Genomic DNA, 26,423 nt, shown 5'->3' with positions numbered 1-26,423 from the left:
TCATGTTTTTAAAAAGGCAAATTTTCAGCAGCACCCCAGGTTAAGGTGTAACTGCCATTTACTTGGAAAAATAAGTAGGTATGAATGGTAGCACAGCGTAAATCAAAGCACAGTGTAATCACTGAATCCCTAACAGACAGCCTGCGAGGCTACACCTGGAACATCTTTCTCCTTAGTTGTCCTGTAAGAAAACCCTGATGGCACACAGAATAGACTCTCTTTATTTCTGTGATGTACTTCTCACATCAATAGCTTTTAATACAACTGCAAGACTCCAGCTGTGCAAAAAAAGTCATTTCTGAAGTGCATGTCTGCTTCCTGGTACACAAACCGGATGGATCAAGGTGAGGCCCAAAAGAAACGAATATGATACTGTTAAAAAGCAAAGCAGTGACCCAAAGAAGGGTCAGATGGGTCTGCATTTATTTTCCCCATCTATTTTCAGAGATTTAGTCTCGCAAGCAGTTACTACCATCATTTCTGTACAAAACAAGTTTGCTAGAGTTATGTGGAAGTAAAATTACATTAAAAACAATTCTTACATGGCCATTATGGTCACATACATCATGAGCCTGAGAGGCTGGGTTAAATGCTTTCCAGTAACTAGCAGTTGTAAGAAATGAGCTACAAATAACCGACAGGAACTACTATCCTGTATTTTAAGGCACAGAAATGGAAGTCCTGGGTGAGTAGATTTTAGGGTTGACTGTGTTACAAGACACACTAAGCTTTCTGTACTTTGGTGCTTCAGTTTGCCCAATTTAAAGGTAACTCAAATTCTTTCTGCTCTGCAAGGGTTTCAGTAGTGTTTACTTTTTGGGGTTTTATTTTGTTTGGTTTTTTTTATTTTATTTTTAATATGAGAGCTTGGAGTTCTCTTAAGAGGCTGTAATCATGGTCATCTGGAGTGCTTCTCTTTCTAGAAAAAAACAGTTCAAGATGTTGACTTCTTAATAAGATGGAAACTATTACAACATCAGACACTTAGGCCAGGTGAAGTATTTAATGTTTAGAACAACTCTTTAGTGCTTCATTATGTCAGGTATTTAGGTAGTCATCAGATGTCTGTGTAAATTCTATGATTATGCAAATTCTACCTCGAAGTAGTTGTTTTGAATTTTATATTCTTGCTTATATTACTCCTTCATCATCCAGGATAAAATACATTCAGATGACCAATTTTGCTAAACAATGTTGCTACTTACGTAAGAAACATGAGCCAAAAGATGCTTTCACCCTCAAAGACACAGCTCACCAGCTTTTCACCTAGAGTTAGGCTGTAAACTCGCTCTTATCCAAAGTCACTTAAGAATGATGTCCACCCAACTGATCTCTGTACACGTTTCATGCAGATACTGCTGTTGGGGAGAGCCCTGCATGGAAACGGCTGACCAGCAGATGTCACCAAACTCAAACTAATCACCACCAACGCTTCAGAAATCACCATTCCTTCCAATTTTCTAAAGCAAGACAGAACAGAGGGCACAAATATTCTCATTACTTATTTACATTCTTTTGAAAAGTGTTAAGTTCTGAGGGAATAGCTGACAAAAAGCAGCAGCATGTAGCACTCTGTCTCATAGAAAACCTCAATATCAGATTCCCTTTTAGTGCTCCTATTGCTCCATTATTGCACTCTATTGATTGATGGTCCCTTTTTAAATCCTGTATTTCCAGAACCATTTGTTTTTTGGTTTTTTCTTCCCTAGAAAAATTATTCCTCCACAAATACAAACCTTTCGCAGAAATTTGGCCAGAAAGTGCAGAATTTTGTCCAAAATTAGTAGCAATTATTTTGACTTCTATGTTACCAAACTCACAAACTGCATATTTTGGCATGCCAAATACTGCTTTTACACTTCTCCCCCAAACCACTTTAAGATAAGGAGCTTGCAGTGGGGCGTATCAGATGTGTGAGAGACATAGGAGACAGACTGTGAGCTCTAAACTGTGCCTTTCTTCCCTACAAACACCAGAAATGTAACCTTATCTAATTCTCCACCAAACAGACTAGAGCAGTACATAGGAGCAAGATGATTCAGAAGAGAGAGTGACTACAGATTTCTTTAGAATCCATCTGAAAGAATTGCTTAGTGCGTCCCTGTCTGCCCCTCCCACTTGCCTGCAGGAGGCATCAGAGAAACCTGCTGGGTGACGCCAACATTGCTGAACAGAAGGGCTGTTAGGTGCTGGGAAATGCAAAGGGCCTCTCCTCCCTGCAAGCTGCTGAAGTCCTTTGGAGACTTGGCTCTCTTGCACAGCACATTCCTCTTCCTCTGAGGAACCTTTTATTGTGGCTGCACTTGTGTTTTGTGCTCGTAGATAAAATGAATGCTTCAGTCCTCAATTCTCACTCAAGAACCTTAGAAGTAAATAGAAAATGGATAATTTTCACCTCCAGCCATGTTATCTGATGGCCAGAATGCCAAATGTCTGACATGGTTGCTTACAAAAAAATTTGATTCAAGAGGGCTAAAACCTAATTCTTCCAATTGTGAAGTTAGAAGAGCACTACTTACCCAATTACAAGAGAAAGTATTAAAGCACGTACTCAGCAAGTTCAGTGAGACTGCACAAAATAGGCGAGTTGGCATTGGAAGTTTATCCACTGCAGAAATATATACATTTGTGCAAAAAAGAAAACTAACATTTACATATTTGCATGTCTTATACAGGTAAAGACAGTGTTATGGTTTATATGTACTGGATTACACAGGTATTTTTACAGTTCAAAAATCTTGAGAGTATATTTGCAAACAAAAATAAAAAAATTAATACCTGAATTTGGCCCCATAGCACGTTTGTAAGTATGACTGTCATGATGGAGTGAGTCAGTTATTCCTAGAGAGAGAAAAATTTACTCTGTAAACAGTATGTATAAATACTGTAAAAAAATTAAAAATAGAGCTTGCCTAAAATACAGATACACACATCTAAAAAGCCAACATCTTTATGAGTGCACTGTTAGCTGAGCTTTCTTTGTGGAGTGGATCACATCAGATCAGTGAACCACAGACATACTTACCTAAAATAAAAGGAATTACAAATCTGATATTCAACAGAGTCTGAAATTTAAGTACTGCACATTCTTTAATTTACACTCACAAAAATGTTTATTACAGTGGGAACAGAAAGCAGATACTGATATTGTGCATATCTGTCTCAAACAAAATAAAGGAATTAAGGTAAGAATTGCTGGCTCTATGTGAGGTCCTATTATTACAGCTTATTAAGAAAAATCCCTTAGGGATTAAATCCTATTTTACTGTTTTCATAAAACAAAATTCTTATTCTGTAACATTTTAATGTTCTTAAAGCTGTGACCATTTAATAACAATAAGATTAAACCTGGCAAGTATAGCTCCTGTAAAGTTAGCAGAAAAGTGGAACTTTTATGTTCTTATGGATTCAACTTATGGATTGGAAACTTATGGATTCAAACTGACAGAAACCAGATAGCTTCTCCTGTTTCAAGAATTACAGCAAATTATTCTTTTTTTTATTAAGTCTCATTAACGTTATTAAAGATAATAATTTGACAGTACTTTTGCATTAACCAAGTTATTGTAGCAGGTCATTAAAATAGCTTTCTCTTTACAAAAATTCAGGAGTAGGGCAATTTCAGAACCACCAAGCCCTTGTGTTTAGGATATTTATCCCCATGATATTAGGGAACAAACATAAGCACCCTGCAAACACCCATAATTGATAGTGCTGATGGTACATTAAAAACTAATTTTATCTCGTTTGCATTGCATTTGCTTTGATCTAATAGAGATTTTAATAATGAAAAAATTAGTAGAGTTCTACAAAAAGTAGACTAGAACAGGGTGCTTTGCACCCAAACAGAAGAGAATGCACTTGGCTGACAACCTGATCCTCACAAATTGACCACAACATCTTATAGACTAATTGTAACATCACAATAATTGTAGCTTTTTCTTGTGTTTTAAAAAACCTTCTGGTTTGGAAATAAGGAATGGGACGCCCATTAAAACCAAATCAGCATTACCCTAACCTACTTGAAGTGTTCTTAAATAATACATATGATGCCATAACCCTATCTGTTGGACAGTACCCCAGTATTGATTACTGTGGACATTTTAATCACAAATTACATTTATGTGTCAATTGGCTTAGAAAATGTTGCATTTCCCAATCATCTTTACATGCAGTAAACCAAATTATTTGCACAAAAGACTTCATTATTTGCACATCAGCTATACAAGTAATACAAGTTCAGCACCAGCCCTGACTTAAGGAGTAAAAACCTTCAAGTCAGAATATTAGTATTCCCTGCCACAAATGAATTCTCATGTATTTTCAGAAGTTTCCCTCTTGTGCTTTGGTTGTATTCACAACACTTCTTTGTTCACGTGGACATTGTTCTCCACATTCCAAGGAGATCAGTAATAGCAGCAGTTTCAACAAAAGGTGCAGGTGTTGCAGATGGCCTTCACAGAACAGTCTGTTCAGATCTTTCTGAGAGAAAGGCACAAAATCCACTGATCTGCATTACGAAACTTTACCAAGAGTTCATTAAGTGGAGATATAGCTCACATGAAAACAAATGGTTGAAATTAACTCAGGTTTTGTGTGCAAGCAACGGGAAATCCAGCAGTGGCAGAAGTCCACGTTTAATTCCAAGACAGCAGAGAACCCATTTTTCCTCAGTGTCAGTGAATTATGCCGGCCCTGTCAGCTTGGTTTAGAGTAACCATAAGGACACCGAAGAATCAGGCTGCCGTGACTAGGTAGGACATGAGTGCTATAGTATTCAACCAAACTCCCCATGTTCAGAAACATGATGTCTGCATCCAGGTAGAATTTACAGTCCTGTGGTAGAACAGAAATATACACGGTCACTGACTGCAATATTTCCTACTCAGTGTTTAAAAAGAAAAAGAAACAAAACACCCAGCAAACACTGACAACAATAAGTAAAATACATTATCAGAACTGAGATCTTTCCATCAAGCTGCTGCACTGCAAGCTTCTCACTTAGACGTCTAAGTCCAAGTTAAACTCAAGAACTTCATAGACCTTCCCCTGGAACGTAACTGGGGCTGATATTTAGATTTGGACATTTGCAGCTACTTTATCTTTTGTACAGTACAGCAATCAAAAAGCCCAGATCTAGTTACTTGAATTCTCATCCTGGAACAAATACCTGTAAAGCAGCTGACTTTGACTTCTAGGGCTGGGGTAAGTTTGACTCGTTAATTGTGATGCATACGCATGTATTTGCACATAATATGCATATTATATCATGCATATGTAAACATACACAAAAGCTTCACACACAAGAGAGCCACTCACCTTCTCAAATATTCTGTAGTTTCTCACTTTTTCGGCAGATTGATCCCATACAACTAATACCTGAACAATGAAAAGAGCAACAAAATCAGTTTAAACTGATAAAGCTCAAAGTCAATACAGAATTAAGGAATTATTTACAATCAACTGACCAGCCTATTAAAAAAAAATCACTGAAGTTATAATAGCAGTGGTTTCAGTACTTAACAACAAGCAGGAAAATCTAAGTACTTTTAACATGTAAAAACACAGCATCTCTAAGTCCAAAAGGTTTTTGTAGGGGTAGATTCTGCAATTGCAAGTTACCTTTCCAGCCTTAGTAGATGAGTTCCTAATACAGTATAATCCATTTTGTGGCTGTCCCTTTGGGCTACTAGCTTTAAATATCCTAAAATAAAAACAATGCAATAATTACATATGTTACTTATCTGATCCAGAAAACATTAACACGTAGATTCTCGTAATAATGGAATTATAGGAGCTGGAAGTGACCTCTGGAGTCCAGCCACCCCTCCACCCCTTTACTAAAGTAGGTTCCCTAAAGTAGGTTGCACAGGAACGTTTCCAGGTGGGTTTTGAGTATCTCCAGAGAAGATGACTCCACAAACTCTGTGGGCAGCCTGTCCCAGTGCACTGTCACCTTCACAGTAAGTAACTTCTTTCTCATGTCCAAATGACACTTTCTGTGTATCAGTTCATGCCCACTGTCCCTTGTTCTGTCTCTGGGCACCACTGAAAAAAGCCTGGCTCCGTCCACTTCTGCCCCTTAGATATTTATAGTCCTTGCTAATTGTAGAATCATAGAATCACGGTGGTTGGAAAAGTCCTCTAAGACCATCCAAGTCCAACCATCAACCACTCACCACCATGTTCTCAAAGCCACATGCCACATTCACCCTGTTCTTGAAAACCTCCAGTGATGGCGATTCCACTGCCTCCCTGGGCAGCCTGTTCCAGTGCACTACCACTCTTTCTGAGAATAAATTTTTTCCTAATATCCACATTGAATCTCCCCAGACACAGGTATCTCAGCTTTTCCTTATAAGGGACAAGGCTCCAAGCCCCCTGCAATCTCTGAAGCCTTCCATCGGACTCTCTAGAAGTTCCCTGTCTTTATTGAACTGGGGAGCCCAGAACTGGACACAGCACTCCAGATATGGTCTCACCAGGGTGGAGTAGGAGGAGATGAGCACCTCTCGACCTGCTGGCCACACTTTTTAACGCACCCCAGGATAACATTACCCATTTTGGCCAAAAGGGCACACTGCGAGCAATTCTTATTAAAATACATGTTTCAGTTGTAATAATTTATATTACATCATATTGGACAGAATTTTACTGTTCTAGCATACCAATCAGCAATGTGTCATAGAAGATCTGGCTTTCTGTCCCCTTAATATCCTGGCAGAACAATTGTTTCCAGAGGGGGTAAAATCATTTCGTAAGCACTCTGTTTTCTCAACTGATACATGAGCACTTAACCATCTCTGCTGGAAAGCGATTTCCACATTAAAGTGATTTAAATATATTCCCATGTTTTTAAACACAAATTATATATCTCAAAATGATTTTTGAACTACTGTTCAATACAGATATCTGTAGGATTTTAAGCAACTTTTTAAAAGCCACATCTACCTTTCAACTTCTAAGGATTCAGAGGTATTAACAAATATTGAAGTAGGCAGCTCAACCTGTAGGAAAATACAAAGAAATTAAGTGACCACGAAGGACAATGAAAACTCAAAATACTAACATGTTATCCAAACAAGCTACAGCTGTTGATATCTGAACTTGTTAATAGTGCTTTAATCTTATGTTTCTTCCTCCTGTATACCAATGGCTACAATCCAGAATTTATAAAGGCATTCCTTAGATGTACAAATCACACAGCACTGCATTTTCAAGTTCTTTCTCCTTTTTTCCCCATGAAACATGTCCCAAAGCTCTCCCACAGAGAAAGCAAGAAAAATGGTCTTTTAAGAATGTATCATCTGTTTGTTCTTACTTTTTCATAGTCATCATCAGAATCATCATTCGCTTGACTTGGCTTGGAGGGCAGTGCTGGTTTTTCAAATGAGAAGCTTCTAAAACTCTGCCCATCTGGTGGTGATCTCCTGGCAGAAACAGAACAAAAACTGAAGGACATCTTCACTGAAAACAAATATACCAACCACTGAAAAGATAATAAAACAAGAACTTAAGAGAAAGTTTCAGTTTCGGACTTAGCAGCTTTAGAATCACAGAATAACGCAGGTTGAAAGGGACATCTGTAGATGATTTGGTCCAAGCTCCTGCACAAAGCAGGTCCAAATAGCTCAGGCAGCTGTGTTGAGTATCCCCAAGGATGGAGATTCCACAGCCTTTCTGAGTTGACCATCCACAAGATGAAATTATAACTTATATCTAACCGTTATTTCCAAAGTCATGACTTCTGTCTGTTGCCTCTTGCCATGTCACTGCAAATCTTTTGGTTTGTATTCTCCCTGCCTTGCTGTAGCTGTAAACAGCAGTGACATCTCCTATTAGCTTTCCTAAAGGTTGAGCTAACCAAATTCTGTCAGCCTCTACTCATGTATCACGTGCTCAAACATCTTGGTGGATGGACTCACTCCCATAAATCCATCTCTCTTTCTTGTACTGCATTTGAGGTATTTTTCTTCTATATTTCTATATCTTCTATTCTTTCTATAAAACTGAATGATCTGACAAAAGTAATTCCAACTGCCTAAGCATCACAGCTAGTTGCACATCCTTACTAAAGCTGATTTTAACATAAGAAATTTCCTGTCTCCACAGAGGCCTAAAATCATTTTTTGTGGTTCACTGACTTTCTGACACAAAGGTTTCTTATTCATTATGATTAAAAGTCTTTATGGCACCCACAAAAACAAACTACAAAAAAAAAGCGATTTGTCTTTTTTTTCCCCCCAAGTGATCTATTTATTTCTGAATTATTTCAAGAGTAAAATTCATTACAAAATCTCCAAATAACAAATACTCAGGCAAAAAAGCATGTACTGAGGATGAGAGGAACGGTGCAGAGAAGACTAGCAGACATTGATGTGAATCTGACAAATGATGTCTGTGAACTGATTAACAAAAACTCCATGGAAAATGTGATACTGGGATGTATTTTCACACTTACTGTAATTGGGGACATGAAGGCTTCTCTGGTCTAGGTTTAAGTACAGGATGCTGGTGGCCTGGCACGGGTGGCTTCGGGAGCACTGGTGGCACAAACAGTCCCGGTTTGCCATGTTCTCTTGGCACTTTGGTTTCTATTGGTTTTTCTGTTATCTGGGACAACTTGGGTTTGTTGCTTGGCAGTGGAGGAGGAGTTCGTGGTGAAAGGTTTAAGGTTTTTAGTTTCTCGCATCCTTCTGGAGTATTGAGAACGTGAGACAGAGGCAGAGGTTCTGGAGGCAGTGAGGAAGGTTCTTTGACACTAAAAGGCTTTTTGAAAAGAGGCAAAGGGGGCACAGGAGGCAGCTGCTCACTTGGTCTCCGGCTGGAGGACTGAATCTTTAGGTTAGGTTCAGCTCGGCACGGTAACTGGGGCTCTCTCACACTGAAGAAATCCTCTGTCTTGATCTCAGGTAAGCTCCTTTTTGGAGGTGGTGGTGGTGCTGCTGACCCAGCAGTTTTTCCACTAAAGGATTGTGACCTTGACTCCGAGTAGGCAACTTTTCTGACATGAGGGACCGGTGGAGGTGGGTAGGCTGGGGGCAGGACCATGATATCTGCACAGAGAAAATACCCAGCAAATATAGCACACTGCAGAGAAACAAAACATGTCAAGAAACTGGACTTTTATTTTATGTGGTTTAAGATATATTCATTATAATCTGGTCTGACAGTTCCTAAGATGCTGGATAAACATTTCAGCACAACTGCACACTACATGTACTGACCTCCTGCAATTTTTATTCAGGCATGGGTTATGTCAACTTAGCAAAGAATTTTTCCTTTGTTGGAAATAAAGGGAAAAAGGCTATTTAAAAAGCATTACCCCCTCCTCCACACTGGAGGACCACCTAAAGGTTCTTCAGGGCAGCAGACTTGCCAGAAACTGTTTGTTACTGCTGTTACTAGGCTCTTCCCACCCTTAATACCTCTTAAGATTTGATACCTGTGTCTTTTGTCAGTCATTTTGCCACCTGCAGTGCTTTAGGTATGACTAAGCAAAAACAGTGATCTGTCATCCTACACAAATATGATCTTCATTGGCAGCATTTTCTGAAGGGAATAAAAGCAATCACATACCATCTTTCACTATGTCAGAAGTATCTGGCTGCAAGTAGGACTCATCGTCTTCCTCCTGGTCATAATCTGCAAGTAAAAATCCGTGTCAGACTCAGACAACCACCTCTCTGCTATTTATAGCATGTGTTTTCTTTAATTTTGACATCAATCAAGAAAGCCACTGCTTACAACAGCGAATGAAAAACATAACACTTGTTTTTCTCTGCCTCTGAAATGAAAATGTACCTTCTGGTGTGACACTTTCTCAGAAAACTTCAGATCAGTTAAGAGGCACAGCTACAAACTGATATACTTGCTAAACACGTTGGAAAAATAAAAACTCAGCAACTCAAAAGCAACCCTACCATAGCAACTTTCATGACTTTGCAGTATGAGTGCCTAAGAAAGCCTCATCATCTGCAAAACAATGAATTCTTTTGCCTTGCTCTGGTAACAAAATACACCACAACAAATGACTTAAATGTTGTCTCTAAGTCAAAATAATCAAGACATGAAAAGCATGCTGCCTCCAGGCAGTAATTTCTCATCATTGACTGTGATATGAGCCTTAAGAACAATACACAGTATTTCCTTAGAGAAAGAGCTTCAGTGGGGGCTGGGGAAAAGGCTAAGGTTAAGCTGATAAAAATCAGTTAACTGTTATAATAATTACCCTTATTTAGGCTTCCAGGCCTCTCCAAACATAATTCATATTGTATACAACCCTTCCCTCCCATAAACACTGATATTCTAAACCACAACCCTATACAAAATGCTGATGAGTGTTTTCCTCTGCTTTGCAACAGTGCAACCGGATTTCCTACACAGTCAAACTCCTGTTTTGTTTTGTTTTCTTTTGTTCTAGTCAGGAAAAATGGTCAGGAATTTCCTTTCAGGAAATCAGAGTACTTGCTCCAATCAACCCTACCCTGAGAAATCTGAAAGGGCAGAAAATGCCTACTGGAGGAACTCTGGAGGATCACAAAGCAAGTCTCCTCATTTGGACTGTACTGTGTTTCTTGACTAAGAAGTTAGTTGCTAAATATGCTGTGAATCTCAATCTGACAGGCTTTCTGTAAAATCCCCATTTCTATCTAAAAAATAAACACACACGACCAGAATTGCTACAGCAAGTTATCAAACTGAATTAAAAAAAGAATGCTAAGAATGACACACTTCAAGCCTTACATTGAAGGATGTCAACCAACGTGCCCCACCCAGGCCATTCAAATGCCTAATGCGAGATCTTCCTGAACTGGGAGAAGTTCTGGTTTGCACTAAGCAGGCTACAGCACAGATGCAACAACATCCCAGAGTGAATTACTGCTAACTCTTGGGACAGATGAATTGTTTTCACAGTCTAGCTAAGAGGCAGCCATCTCCACAGTGTTTCACCACATTGTCAGAACACACTTTCAGCATGTACCTCCCCCAACACCCTTCTTCCCCCAGGGCATGGATCCGTGCATCCCTTTGCCCTCGTCACAGAAACCAGACTGAACCATAACAGTGCATTGCCAGACTATGACCTATGGACACGCTCAAATATTTTATCTTCCTGCTAGACCTACAGCTTCCCAACATGTGGTCTTAACAAAAGTGTAAGTTAAAAATTTAAGATTGTATTATTAGGGATGATATTAAGATTGTATTAGGTGTCAGACACCTCCTGGCCAAGGCTGAATTCCTTTAGTTACTACTTATTTTTTAGTAATGATTTTACAACACAGACTGTTTCTGATTTCAAATTACAACAATTCTATGCACCACATAAAAATAATAATTGTTAGTTCTCAGTTGCAAACTAAATCAGACAGTCTGCTTCAGCTACTGGAATAGTTCCTGCAAAACCCAGAAGGAAAGCAAGATTTAAAAAAAATCATTTATCAATGTCTAAAAATTGTCACCTTCATTATCTGCTGAATGATGAGAATACTTGATATCAATGGGACGTTCAACTGAGCCATAGAAACTGTCTGCATCAGAACCAGAGTCACTGCAAAAAAAAAAAAAAGGCAGAGTCTCTTTTTCATCTCTATGTTAGAGGTCTTGGAAAAATAAAGACATCTGCTAGCAAGACTGCAGCACTGGAAAGTAGTACTGGAAAAGCAGAAGCAATCTATTCCCTTATCCATAGCTAAATCGTTTGCTGCCATTGATATTTTTCTTTGTTTTATACAAAAACAACATTTTAATTTCTCTTAGTAGAATGATTTATTTGTCCTGCTACTCTTTAACCTGTCTATTAGGTAGGCCCTTCATTCCTGGAGCCTACTGCAGCTGTTAATACTCAGCAGTAAATTACTTGTAGGTGCAAACAGCCAAGAAACAACACTATTGAGAGCTGAAGAGAAGAGAGGGAAAAGCAAACAAAGAGTAAAGTTTCATACCTGAATTCTGTTACTGTTTCTTTCTTATCATGGTAGTGATCGATTTCCCTCCTCAGGGACAGCATCCAATTCTAAATAAATAAATCCACAACATTCAAAACATTAATCTTTAAATCATTACACAAAGATGCACAGTATCTCTCTCCTGCAAGACAAGAGTGACAGTGTAAATGAAATATCATTTATCCACACCTTTATATAAGTATTGAAAGGATTTACTAGTCAAAATGCTTTGACTATTGAAAATCCTACAAGAACGCATTAAAATATTCAACTTCTGATTTGTGAATTTCCAGTTGTTATTCCTACAGCCATGTACCTGCTCATAGTCTGCATACTGGTAGGAGATTCCACCAAACAAGTTTTCAAACTTAATCAGAAGTTTACCATACAAATATTAATTCCACGGCTAAAAACCAGGAATACAAAGACAACTGTAACATCAGTTATGCCACCTGCAGCCATTCCCTACAATTTGCACAACTAGTTAAAACTTCAGGCGTTATTTTCAGAGGAGTCCAAAGAACCAGATGTACAGACTTCAGTTACAGCTGCGTGCCCAGTTCACGTAGATTTTAGGGAAGCCCAAAATCCACTTTCTTCATTTGCAATACGATTTCCCTTGAAGTAGAACATACCTTTCTTTCATCTTCAGAAGAAGCAGAAAAAAACCACGTCCTGTGCTTCTTGCTAATGTGAACTAACTTGAAAGGAAACACATTGCTTGATGTCGTCTCTTCAGCCGCCCGCATAACCCTGGGAAACAGAAGAACCAATATACAGAAATCCCTTAAGCTGTAAAGTTAATTCTGCCGTGCAAATCACAGCTCAGAAAGCAGCTTTACCAGCCTGCTCTACCTTGCTGAAAATAAGATCAGCAACAACACCTCACCAAAACACTAATATGGGCAACTATAGTTCTTCATTGAAGCAATAGCACGGATAATGCAAGAGTGCCGACAGGACAAAAGGCACCACTTCATCCACCAGACATAGATGATGTTCTGACCTCTTCAATAAACAGTTTAATAAACTTTTTAATAAGCTTTTTTTTGAAAAAGTTTAATTCAACCTGTTTCACAAACCAAATTAGAAAAGTTTCCTGCCTTTTATTTTTTCCACGTGGGATTCTAAAATGAGAAAATACAGTTCTGTCCTCACAGAGGCACAAAAGAACCCTGTTCAGAAATGCACACTATAAGGTCTTGAAAGAATAAGGAGACTAAAACCATAAGACTGTGTGCAATCCAGAAGTAACATCAGTAGGATTTACTCAGCACAAGCTGTACAGAAATATGAATGACAGTTTTGGGGGCTCTCTTTCTTCTTGTTCCTATACTTCGGGCTTTGCTAATTTCCTCACAGAACACAGTATTTCTGTGTATTTATGTATTTATGGAAGGTAGCTTATAAACCCACAGGTAAGGTTTTTTGCCTTTTGGTTAGTACCAAATCAAAATGAACATGACTTTGGGAAAAACAAAAATAAAAATAATAATTAAAAGATATTAATCAACACCTCACAGTTGGCACTAAGAAAAACGCAAGGCGCAACGTTTTCTCAGAAATAGATGGTATCTTTTTAGAACTCCAACTCTACTTTTAAATTGTAAGTTATAGTGTTGTTTTTTTGTTGTTTTGTTTTGTTTTTTTAATCTGGCCTGAAACTAAGCCACAAAAGGAACTGTAAGTTACTTCATTCACTAATTTAAGACCAGTGGAGATATTACTATGGAAAATAACCATCATATGTCTGGGAGGGATGGCAATGTTTCCTGCATTCCGAGCCACCAGAACATTCAGCGCTGTCTCACGTGCTGTCCCCACTTGAAATGTAAAGGCTATTGAATTAAATCTGAAAAATGCAAGTCTAGGGAAGCCTTAAAGCAACTTGCTTTCATGCACTCTTATGAAACTGCCCAGCCTAAAAAATGAAGATTTCTTTCACTTCAAGCTTTTTTCCAATAATGCTTATGTCCACACATAACATTAACTATGAGCTGGTCCCAGTTCTACAACCAAGATGGCTGCAGATACAGAGATAGGTAAAAAGCAATGAGATTTTCTAGCAATTACAAAATCCACAGCATTTTTCATAATATCCGGATTCCAGAAGCTGGTATTATGGCCACGTTATAGCAGCATTCCCAGCAAATACGCTGTTGTGGTGGTCAGTTAAAAAGCCTTCCCACTACAATGAGACAGATTTCCTTATTCTAAAGGTCTGAGAGCATTAAGCAGTGCAGAGACAACAAGCACATTTATGAGCACGATAAAACTGCAGCAGTTAGGGCCAACAATGGTTTGTCTCTCTAGTCTGTATCTTACTTGTCTTTTCTTAGCACATATGCAACAGCAATTTCCTGAGGTTAATACTGAGTGCGATTGGTAGGCCCTGTACATGTGCACTCAGTGAGATTCTGGTTAACTTGAAAGCCACTTATTTTTGTCTTCAACTTAAAAAGCAAATGTTAAAATCTATAACGTATAGTGGAAAGTGTCAGACATTTTGCACATGTATTCTCTCATTTTATTACTCCTGTAATTGAGTCTATTTTGACACCAATTAGTGTTACTGAATCAGGAACTTTAAATATTCTGCTTCAATTCCAGATAATTTGTCTGGAGGAATCCATATCTATGTGTGCAAAGTCCACATTAAATAAGGAACAAGCACCAACCCACTGCAGTGGTAAGCCCTGTGCTATTTTAAAAGCTTTACTAGAGGATCACAAAAGATGAAGGATACACACTTGCACAGCACTGGAAACATATATACAATTTGAAAGGAATTTTCTCTCGCAATGTAAGACCAGTGCCTGACCAAAATAACAAACATAGCTGAATTAACTACTCAAAATGAAAGGCAGTTCCTACCCCAATTAAGTACAAGAGCCTGAGGTGTTAAGTTTTGGCACTCACCTGTTGTAACCATTCAAAGAAAATGCACCCTGTGGAGATGCAGACGTGCTGGTCTTAAAGTAGTAAATGCATCCCTCATGGATAATCACAAATCTCAGTGGCCCTGATAAAGAAAAAAAGCAAGTGAGATATAAATTCAAAGGCAGTGGGATCCTCAACAGCTGTACCCAAGTTAGGATGCCCAAGTGAATTTCATTAATCCCTATAGAAGGGCACAAGCAGCAAAGTGGCAGCTGGCTGCTGACCAGTCACATGAAGCTCTTCAAAAGTAACCCCAGAGACTGCAAGCCTGACCTCCACCTGTGCTCTCTCTCTGGGAGAACAAGCTAACTTAAGAGTGCAGCCTGAAACAAGAGTGGAATGTAAACATGGGCTACAAATAGCTTTTTAGTTCAACGTATTGTGATTTGGGGTGAACATATCTCCTTTCTTCTTAAAGGTGGCAGTATGTACGTGCATAAAGCCTGCAATAAAGTGCTTCTTTTTTTCTCTTAAAGCTAAGTGCCAACTCTCCCATCACCTTCATCAAAGACGGTAATCTTTGCCCTTAGTTGTATAAACACAGTTTAGTTGTAAACAGGCATAGGAAATGACTAGAATCCAAATTAAACTCAAAGTCTTACATTTTATCCTATTAAATGGATTCTGATTCCAGAAGTAATTACTATTACTAAGCATAGTCTAATTTCAGCAGTGAGAAAAGTTCCATTTCACAACAGCAGCAGGAGATGGGGATATTTTTTCAGTACTAAAAAACTAACTGTAGAAAAAGCTGAGCACTAATTTATTTTATAAAAGAATATTTGAAATTGTTTCTGCCATCTGTTTCTGCCTTAAAGTCTTACTTCTTAAGGCCTTGACAAAAGATTTAACTAAATACAAGAAAATCAATCATAACACTTGTCATCTAAAGCTTACAGTTTCAAAACAATTAAAGCAAATTCTTTCAACATGAGTCTTTAATACATATATTCCTGTAAAATTGTATTACAGTGCAGAAAAGTAAGAGGAAGACTGGCTTGATTAAAGAGCCCATTAATAGGAAGAGTGTTTATGGCTCTAAAGGCAAAAATTAAAACCACTGAACTTACACTTCAAAATCTGCAACTGAGTGCCTCCCTTTTTATGAAGATAGCCCGATTTGGTCACTCCTCCAGGCATCGTCAAAAGGTTTTGTGCTCCAATTGCCTTCATTGGGACCGGCCAGACCTGTTCCTCTGAGGCCATCTTCCTGCAATTCAGAATAACTAATTAAGAGCAGTTTCAAAGTTAGATTTTACTTCAGGAAATGAGGACTGAGAAACAAAGCCTGTTTCCTTAACCAAGTTTTCCAAACAACTAACATGGTTCAGCAGTCAAGTATGCAGGACAGACGCATGCTCATAGGTTCCAGGAAGTTTGTGAGGTATAAAAAACACAGGACAGAAAGTCCCAACTTATTTTTATTCAGTTCTCAAAACTGACTGACAGTGGTCAGAGCAATAGAAGCGTGCTTAAAAAATGTTATTTTACTATTTATATCTTAAAACTGCATCAGATGATAACACGCAGACTAGAAAGAAAATCAGTTTCTTTTCTAAAGCTCCATACCACACATGGGCACTGAAGGGAGATTTCTGTACAGTGAGGGAATCAGTGGTCACATTTTAGTAACCATACACAGTTATTAATATTAATATATTAATATGCTTCTCATATCTGTATGTTTTATTCTAACAAATAGCATCAGTGTATAATCTCATACGTGACAATGCAAACCAAATCCATCTCAGATTGCTGCAGGATGCCTTCCACTCATACATCAGTTATTAATGCCATGCTTCACCAAGAGCCTTTGCAGTTCCCACTGTTTCTGCCACCACCTTATACAGGTTACCAGGAGAACTATCCTTTTAAGTAGCAGTTTTTTCCTGCCTGATGTATCATGTGAGACTCTTCTTTCTTCAACTGGCAACAGAATTGGGCTAAAAATCCAATTGTGTAAAACATTCAAAGAGTACAAAACAATTAAAAAAAAAAAAAAAAGCATCCACAGATGAACCAAACAGTAAGTGTGACCCAGACACAAAATGACCAGGCGTAGGGCTCAAGGCCTCTGCTGGTAAGAGGTGAACTAGGAAAGTTCCTTTGTGGATAAAACCCGTTAATTCATTTCTGAAAAAAAAAAAAAAAAAAGCCAAAAACCAAACAATAACTGTTTAGAATGGGGGGAAAAAAAAGTGTAGTACAATATTGAAATCTAATGGATCCTGTGTTTGCTTCCCTTGAAAGGGACAGGAAGAGAAGTCAATAGCACAGCTCAATATACTCTCAGTCAGCAGTAAAGTGCATCTCATGCCCACTGCATTTGTTAGGAGCAAAGGGAGACTGAGGATACGTTTCAACAGATCTGCCTAGCACTGAGTTCCACCTGCTCAGCCTTTGCTGACAACGTATCACTAGCAGTTTCTAGCAGGGGAAATCCTTTAGGTAGCCTCAGAAATTGCACAAGCGTTTAGTTCCACCATGTAACAGAACAGGCTCAAGGGGAGTAGATAGAATGTAAGGCTGTAGAAAGGCCTTGGCTGCCTAGCTCTCTTCCAGTACCTTCCTACTCACCAAAAGCTGTTACTTTTGCTGCTATATCCTTTTCTGCTCTAATCCATTCCTGTTTTTATCACGTAATTGAGATTTTTCCAAGCTGAGTTGGGCCTTCCTCCTCCTCTCTGCAATGAAGTTTCTAGCAATAGTGGTGTATTAATAGGTCCAAGAAGTGGACTATAATATTTAAGAATTACTGAAATAGTAAAAAGTATTAAGTCTAAAATTAAAAAAAAAAAAAAAAAAAAGGAATCCTTCAAATAATTTCTCCACATCTTACAGAAAAGTCAAAGGGCAACAGGCCATTAATCAGCTGGCTGCTAACGCCAAGCTACACTGCAGTACTAAGAGCCATTTCCTTGAAATGAGGAACACTAATTCAGAAATTTGCCCAAGACATGCCTTTAAGAGCTAGTACATCAACGTTCAAACATGTGAAACTAATTCACGATGAAGCGATTTCAGTCTGTTTCTAATTATATTCAGAAAAAGAGATGAAACAAAAGCAAACTTTTTATTCAGCCAGATATACTCTGATCTCAGATTCCTTCATCTATCTCTAGCATTAGTCTCAATGCCATCCAACTGTTTGAAGACCATCACAGGTTTGTTTTCAAATAGCAAAGAGCAGGACTTCAGCACTTCCCCTCTGGAATCAAGCAATAATCTCAGTGTTAATATTCTTAGATTGAAAACATTTCAGAAAAGGGAGAGTTAAGTACCTAAGGGAGGTTATCCAAAACAACCACAAGCTGAGATTCTAGGAAGGCAATGGCAAACACTGGGGACAAGGGTATCCCTCCCTAGGTAAACAGAGAAAACACAAATATTTGACTAGGTCATGGCAGCTTTCTACATAGATAGCTGCTGGAAAGCCAGAATAGCAGGAAGACAACATAAAAATTATTACATCGAAGCAGAGAAACAAGCAGGCTAAGAATCCAGTTCTACAGTGCAGATAGTACAGGATTTAACCAAAAGGAAGGACAATAAATATCAAGTTCTGCTTCCTCCTCTTGACAATCATTCCTTATCTCTGCAGATTTACAATAAAACAGTTCTGAAAATGCAGACTGAACCCTCAAAGTTCCTCATCCACCTGCGTGAATAAAGGTGTGGCAGAACTCCCCACACAAGTACATCTTTCACCTAAAACACAGAGCTTTCCCATCAGCTTCACTACGCATATTTTCTGGATCTCATTGTAACCTTTCCCACTTCCCATTCTCATATGTAGGATGGGGCTGAAGTTACTGACACACAGGGAGGACTTTGGTATTCCAGGTTGAAACATTTGAAACAACCCTCTTAAATCAGTACTTTGAATTTATTCCCAATCAGATTTTTTTTTATTTTTTTGAGAGTACAAAACAATTCTAGAAGAACATGAGATGCTGTTTTGCCTCCTGCTGCTGGGAGAAAGCTGTCAAAACAAAATATCCACGGGATCTTTACCTTAGGGGTGGGATGAAAGAAGAATTGATGCTCTTGAAGATTTTCCTGGTGTAAGCATCTATAATATAGTTGTCTTTAGCTCCCCAAAATAGATCTTTCCACTCTTGATATTCCTCCTTAAAGTTCTTTTTTTTTTTTTTTTTTTTTTTTTAAATCTATTATGTGAGGAACAGATTGATGCTCCATTACCAAGTATGGTCAATAGCAAGCACCAAAGTCACTGTAGAGCCTATTAGCACTTAGCATTAGGAATGAGAAGGTACTTCCCAGATGCCTTTTTTTATGCCGTTATATTCTTGCTCTACAAGCCAAAGACCCCCTTACATATTTTCATCCCAGGTGCATAAGCAAAGTCTCTTTCACTGAGCAGACAAGGAAGATAACAGGAGAGACCCACTAAAAGCCACCAGGGCCAGGCTACCCTCCCTGTCTGATGGCAGACCTCTGTTACAAGACACAAGCTAAAATACTTACGCTAATTCTCTTGTGCAAGCTTCTAGTAAAAGCCACATACTTTATTCCTTCCATTCTTGTCATCAAGGGACCAGGTACCTATTTTAAAATGTTCTCCATCAAGTCCCACACGCAGCACAAGTGCCCCTTAAATCAGCCTTCTCCTCCCTGAAACACTATTGAAATGAACCATCTGAGCCAGCAGAGGATGACAGCAGCAAAAGGCCTTGCACCACTTCCTTTCTCAGATGACCCCCATGGCAATTCTATACCTCTGTGGGAGACAACAGACTTTAAAACATAGTGTGAGACACTGGAACAGTAGTTAATAGGACTGCTTCATCACTCAGAGTTTTCTGAAAGACAGAGCAGTGCAGCTAACACTATTGAGCATGATACAATCAATACTGTAATTAATTCACACATGCAAACCAGTCTCCCAGACTTTGTTTGGCAGACCAAGCCAGTCTGCAGCATACTTTGTCAGTCCGAGCCTGTCCCACAAGTACACCTTTCTCGGAAAGTATCAGAATGAACTCCTTCAGTCACATAATCTGTTCCAGATGTGTTATGAAGGAACACTTACTCCTTTTGGCCTTATGAGCTATTGGCATTCAGCTCGATTAAATTGATACAGCCTGATCCAACTAAGGGTTGCACCCTAGAAGAGCCATGAGTCCTTGTTCCTTGCTGAACCTCAGCAGAACATATGGCAGATGTGATCATCCCCACGCCTTGCAGTGTATAAGCCTAAAGAAGCATTAACCTCATTGCTGAACCTACAGCTGCCAAAAGTTGTCTTAAAAGTTTTCACTTATTATAATAATATTTATGGTCAGTACTGGAGGCCCTTTGGTCATGCTGAAAACAAAAACGCAAGCCTCCTGAATTGCAGTAAAAATTAAACCTGTTCTGGATTTGTCACAAGAGTCTCCATGCAAATTATGTCTGAGAAAAATTTTAATTCCATAATATCTCATATCATCTAATCTTTAAATACTGTTTTGAAAGTAAAACCAAGCAAAGCAGGATGTGGATTTCCTTCTAAATATGCGTGTAACTTACAGAAATGAAGCAGAATTATACCAGAAAGCATTCCTGGTATAATGCAGATGACTGAAATTTCAGTATTCACAAAAGGCTGAACCAAAACTAAGGCAGCACTGCATATACAGAGAAATGTAATAGAAGTTTTCCTAATGTGCTCTCTGCAATTCTGCGCAAAAATGAGTTCTCCAGTTCAACCAACTACATATTTATCATCTGTAAGTCTGCTTTCTGCAAAAAATTTCAGGTCTTGTTTCCATTATTTAATAAGTATTCCCAGTATATCTGAAATACTCTTTCATGTTTCTCCCACTTTTCTGAGTTACACATCGCATTTCTTAGTACTCCCCACAGCCCCTTGCACAATAGTTTCTCAGAAGAATTAAGCTTAGCACAAACAGTGAGAAGAAATAAATCTTAAGGACAAGGGGAATAGAGAACTAAGCCTGACAGAGGTGCATGTTATAAATAAGTTCACTCCATTCAGCTTGCTTCAACTTGCTTTTCTTATCAGCTGAGTGTTTCCAAACAACGCTCTCCTCATTTTTTCCCCTCCAATTCTTGGCCATTTTCTGCATAAGATGCAGAAGTTAAAAGCATTTTTCCTCCAGTCAGTTCTCTTCTCTTAGATTTAGTCTGCTCTCTACTTAAAAGAGGAAAGATGACAGAAACACAAGCCAGAAGCATGCACTCACCTTGTCATTGCGCCTGATCGACACATAGTTTTCCTGCTGACGCTTTCACTGTAAGATAGTTTCCTTTGCGAGGACAAAGCCATTAGCAGCTGATAGCCCCTCTCAGGCATGGCAGGAACATCGCTGTGCTTCCCTTCTTTTTGTGTATAAAAAGGCTGGGAGCGGTGGCGATAACTACTGTGCACACAAAGGAGGAGCTGTGCCCCGACTGCTTGTACATCTGCTCTGCAGCGTGGCCAAAAGGGACGCCTAGGCAATGACTTGTTTCCTTTGTTACTTCCTGTTTCCCCCCAGAGTCAGTGGGCAGCACTGTCTTTGTCAGATTTCCCAATATCCCACAGAGGCTGTAAACCAAGCCGTGCGTTACCTCAAGCCTCTGTGAGACTGCGAGGCACAGCGGGGGATTTTCCAGTGCTTGCTTGCTTCACCTTCCCACCAGCTGCTTTCCCGTGGGAGAAAAAGAAGGTAGCCCTTCTCCCTCACAGTGCATTCAGGCAGCACCAGCAGAGGCATGGCTCACAAATGCTGCTCTGCTTCGGGTCCTTGCCTCGCACCACAGAACTACGCTAAGTCCTTCACCTCCCTTTTCTCCCCTATGGCTGGAGTTTGTCCATCCGTCTTCAACCCACTAACTTCGAAATGGTTGTTCTCAAAGACTGTGCAGCACATATATGCTTCAGAGCAAGCCCTGTCTGTACATTTGTCACTACACAAACCATAAGAAAATGGAATTCTTATCCATGGGTTTAGAACACAAGGGCAACGATGCTACAGGACACTACGATGCTACAAGCATCACCAGCTGATGGTAAAAGAGAAATGCCATTGTTCTACACATTACTATTTTCATTTGGAGCTCTTAAAAGAATTCAGATCATTCACTGGTCTGGAATCAGTCAACACACACTGTGCCAGAAAGTTCAAAAGCAACTCACATATTGCAGAATGATCGACAAGACTTACATAACCCAGCATGTTGAGCAAAGCTTACTTCCAGAATAGATTCCTTCCAGGTCAGGCAATACAGGAAGGGCAAGCAGAGAGTAAGCACCACACACTTACTGTGTGCTGTAAAGAGCAGCATATTAAAACAATGTTATGGTGCTATTTAATAAGAACATCAACAGTACTCAACTGATTCAGTGGTATAATTAACAAATCTTTCAACAAAAGTTGCAAAGAATGCTACATTTCAGCAGCTTGTGAATTAGCAATTCAGCAGTTTGTCAATGACTGAGCAGGTACACACCTTGCTGGGTAAAGAACTGGCTGGAGGGCTGAGCCCAGAGAGTGGTGGTAAATGGGGTTAAATCCAACTCGTGCCTATGCACATGTGTATTTATTCTCTATGACAATCTGGACAGTGTTAGAAATCACCAGAAAAATCGAAAGGGGATCTTGGAACTTGAAATGAAAAACTCTGTATTTGTGAGTACTTATATGAAGAAGACATCATGAGAAAGATCAGAATGGAAAAAGTAACATACTGAATGTCAGTCACAAGTGATGCTCCCCCGGGGTTGGTATTGGAGCCTGTCCAGTTTAATACCTTTATTGATGACCTGGACAAAGGGATTGAGTGCACCCTCAGTAAGTTTGCAAGTGATACCAAGTTGGGAGGAATACTCTATGTGGAAAGAACAGACCTGGGACAGTTGGTTGACACTCAGCTGAACGTGAGCCAGCAGTGTGCCCAGGTGGCCAAGAAGGCCAAGACATCCTGGCGTGTATCAGAAATAGTGTTGCAAGTATGAACAGGGAGATGATCATCCCTCTGTACTCAGCCCTGGTGAGGCGGCACTTCAAACGCTGTGTTCAGTTTTGGGCCCCTCAGCCCCTCACTGCAAGAAAGGCATCAAGGCTCTGGAGTATGTCCAGAGTAGGGCAACAAAACCATGTGAGATCTGGAGCATAAGTCTTATGGGGAAAACTGGGATTGTTCAGTCTGGAGAAGAGTAGGCTGGGGGGAGATCTTGCTGCTCTCTACAACTCCCTGAAGGGAAGCTGTGGTGAAGTGAGAGTTGGCTCTTCTGCGTAATGAGCGATAGGACCAAAGGAAATGGCCTCAAATTGTGACAGGGAAGGTGCAGGTTGGAGATTAGTAGAAGTTTCTTCTCTGAGGGAGTGATCAGTTGCTGGAACAGGCTGCCCAGGGATCTTATTGAGCGTCTAGAGGTGTTCAGGAAACATTTAGACGTAGTACTGAGGGTCATGGTTTAGTGAGAAAATATTAGTGGTAGGTGGACAGTTGGACTGGATGACCTTGGAGGCATTTTCCAACCTTGGTGATTCCATGATTCCATGAAATTAATTTGTCCTATATACCATGAAGTTGAAATTGGCAACTGATATTAAAAATTAACACAGAATGTTTGAAAGCAGTCCTTCCTCTCTCTGTTTTCTGCTGTTATGATTGTTCTCTGCTATCCAGCATATTCTTCTAAGTTTGCATTATTATTACTATCCTTCAGCTTTTATCTCCACCTCATTAAAAAAAAAAAAGCTACAATCAAAAGAGACAGAGCTTGAGTACATGTATCAGACTGATGTTTGGAATAGATATTCTGCAGTGTTACACTTGAACGTTGGTTTTACTCCTCCAAAGTTTGCAGTAACACAATGCTCTGTGGGCTCTGCAGTCTCATTTTTAACTAAAATTTCATACATTCAGTATGTTCCTGAAGTATTACTTTTTCCATTCTAATCTTTCTGATGATGCCTTCTTCATATAAGTACTCACAAATACAGTTTTTCATTTCAAGTTCCAAGATCCCCTTTCGATTTTTCTGGTGATTTCTAACACTGTCCAGATGGTCATAGAGAATAAATACACATGTGCATAGGCACAAGCTGGTGTTCTAGTAAGGAACAAAAACACACCAAAACCACCAAAGAGTGTTTCACAGATGATCATTGATATAACAGAATGAAAATTCAGCCTAGTTTTCTAGACCAAACATGAATCAGAAGCGTCGTGCTTCCAAACTGCAGAGCCCGAATAGATGCAAAACTGTAATGGGTTTGATTAACACGTCTGTCACAGAAGTGAAAAAGGAATACATAAGTCCTCCTCCGCAGTGCAAAATCCAGTTTTGCAAGGAATGCTGGCATATAGTTTTCAGACTACTAACCTTTATTTAGCCCCATAATATCAGTGTGGCCTTGCACCAATCCAGCTCAGGGAGAACTTCAACTAAAAGCAGTCGCTTCATCTCTCTGACATTAAGAGATCTCACTTAGGAAGAACCAAAACATCAAAAGCAATTTTCATTTGGTTCTCACTCCACTAGGACCACTGCTTGCGAAAGACAGACAATCATCTCTGCCAATGTTAATAACTGCTCTTGCTCGCAGTGGTCAAAAGTAACCACACCTACCCCAAGTTTACCGAAAGCAAGAGCTATAAAAGATGTATCTCATGCTATACAAACCTCACCAGTATTAACGTACTGGTTCAGCTGAGGTGTTGAGCTATCTGCAGCAAGAGAGCTTCCTCTTACTGACCAATTTACAGGAAACTGCAAGAATGGACTGCATGTAAAAGCAGACCGAGCAAGAGATGAGGCAGAAAAATTCACAAGCCAACAACAGGACCAAAAGAAAAGCACAAAGACCACTTCTCTTCCACCAGAGCAAGTAGCCATCCTGGTGGGTCAAGTTCCACTCGGAGTGACATGAGAGTTACCTCTTTTGGTAAAAGTCTGTAGCATAGTAAGACAGGAAAGACAACCATATTCTGCTCTACTGGCTAGATAGCTTGAAATAAGAGTAGATTATTATAATCTCTTTTGTTTTAGTGATTCAGCCAATGTAGTTTAGACCAAGATTCTAGATCACAGTGGGAAAACATCTCATATATTGACGTTTGTTAACAGTATGCTCCACAACTACGTATTGTAAAAAAGCCAGTTTAAGTTACTCACCTGAATACTTCATCTGCTAGGTAAGGCAGCCCTGTGAAAATGAGAATAACCATACATCAGAATTATTTCTGCCAGGTGACCTGCAGAACAACAACAGTAATAATCATTATCAGTAACAAGGGGAATAAATGAAGCCTGGATTTCCAGAAATCCACTTTCAATGCCAGATAAATGACAGTTCTTAAAACTTCTGCTATCATTTCCTCATTCTGCTTACTGGGGAAGAACTGAAGAAGTTATAATAATATAATATAAGTAGACCTCAGACATATATTTCCACATATATATGTACCTATACAGAACTGTATATTAATACACACACACACAGTCTACAGTATCTAAAATGCACCTGAAGAGGAAAAATATATCAATTTTAAAACGAAATTGTAAATTGTTGTTAGTTTCCTTCCCCCCAATAAACTTGGCACAAGTACAAGAGTGTGACATACCGACTTTGATTTGATCATAAACGTTATGCTTTGCAAGTGCTTCTGGCACAATTTAGCATAGTTTAAAAAACATTAATCATCATGTAACTGAGAAGTACAAATGCAACGGACCAAATCCTATTCCTGCACACAGTTCTGCTGCTGACAGATGCAAAGGGAGTTCCCCCAAAATATATATCCTGAAAGTGGGAGTTTCCCCAAATTATTTATTTCCTTGGCAGAACATTTCCTCTCTATGAAATTACAGTTGACACGATTTTATTTCCTTGGCTCATCTGTAACGACTTACATACAATTCCATTAGCAATGTACTCTGCAACTGAAGATTTAGCAAGCACTGTAGGACTCCAAAATAAATTCTGCTTATGTTCCAAACTACTTCTCAGTATTGAAGCCAGTATGCCTTTGGTACATGGAACACTAAAACAAAGGTCTTCTAGCAACTTACAAGGGAGAGTAAAACATACATTGTAGATTATAAAGCTACCTGATAGGTACATTTATTTAGCCTGCATTTCTCATTACAGAAATTGAAGTCTGCTGTTAGCAAATACATTTTTTTTCCTAGAATTTCACCGAAATCAATTTCAAGGACGCTAAGAGTGAGAAAAAAGAAAAATCTGTGAGACCTGCATTTACATTCACCCTTTTCTACCATTTCTGACACTAATGCATTTTGGAAAAACATTCAACATTTGTGTTACACAACACATCAACAAAACTTAGGTCCAGGACTACTGTTGCCAGGTAAAGAGATTATGTCACACATGGGTATATGCAAGTCAGTAGAAAAATTATTGAATACAAGTAATTTTAAAACATTCCTGGAAAAGGATATTAAAACAACTACAAAAACACATTGAGCTTACTGAACAAGTCCTTTTGTTTGTCTATCAGCAGAAAAAGTGAAATGAGTAAAATTCTATCACTGACCAATTATCACCAATAAGT

The 26,423-nt window shown here is 39.1% G+C and overlaps 1 protein-coding gene across 6 annotated transcripts in view; it reads right to left on the bottom strand.

Moving 5' to 3' along the window:
• Positions 1-822: 822 nt before the first annotated feature.
• Positions 823-26,423, bottom strand: part of SH3BP2 (SH3 domain binding protein 2) — a 38,411-nt gene continuing 12,810 nt past the window's right edge. Inside the window, exons 1-15 of one of the 6 annotated variants that reach the window (XM_052683053.1) lie at positions 25,024-25,041; positions 18,173-18,253; positions 15,962-16,101; positions 14,871-14,973; positions 12,587-12,704; positions 11,949-12,019; positions 11,466-11,554; positions 9,580-9,645; positions 8,462-9,056; positions 7,322-7,430; positions 6,952-7,007; positions 5,623-5,704; positions 5,320-5,379; positions 2,779-4,836; positions 823-2,362 (exon numbers count right to left, since the gene is read on the bottom strand). In XM_052683053.1, coding sequence (XP_052539013.1) covers positions 4,699-4,836; positions 5,320-5,379; positions 5,623-5,704; positions 6,952-7,007; positions 7,322-7,430; positions 8,462-9,056; positions 9,580-9,645; positions 11,466-11,554; positions 11,949-12,019; positions 12,587-12,704; positions 14,871-14,973; positions 15,962-16,097 — 1,623 coding nt within the window. In that variant the 5' untranslated portion in view covers positions 16,098-16,101; positions 18,173-18,253; positions 25,024-25,041 and the 3' untranslated portion in view covers positions 823-2,362; positions 2,779-4,698. The other 5 variants (XM_052683052.1, XM_052683051.1, XM_052683050.1 and 2 more) reach the window with 5 other exon arrangements.

Source organism: Tympanuchus pallidicinctus, unplaced genomic scaffold (assembly GCF_026119805.1).
Source record: "Tympanuchus pallidicinctus isolate F22 unplaced genomic scaffold, pur_lepc_1.0 scaffold2, whole genome shotgun sequence".
NCBI classification, from domain to species: domain Eukaryota; kingdom Metazoa; phylum Chordata; class Aves; order Galliformes; family Phasianidae; genus Tympanuchus; species Tympanuchus pallidicinctus.
Note: the sequence above shows the minus strand (reverse complement) of the source record. Positions and strands in the feature narration are given on the sequence as shown.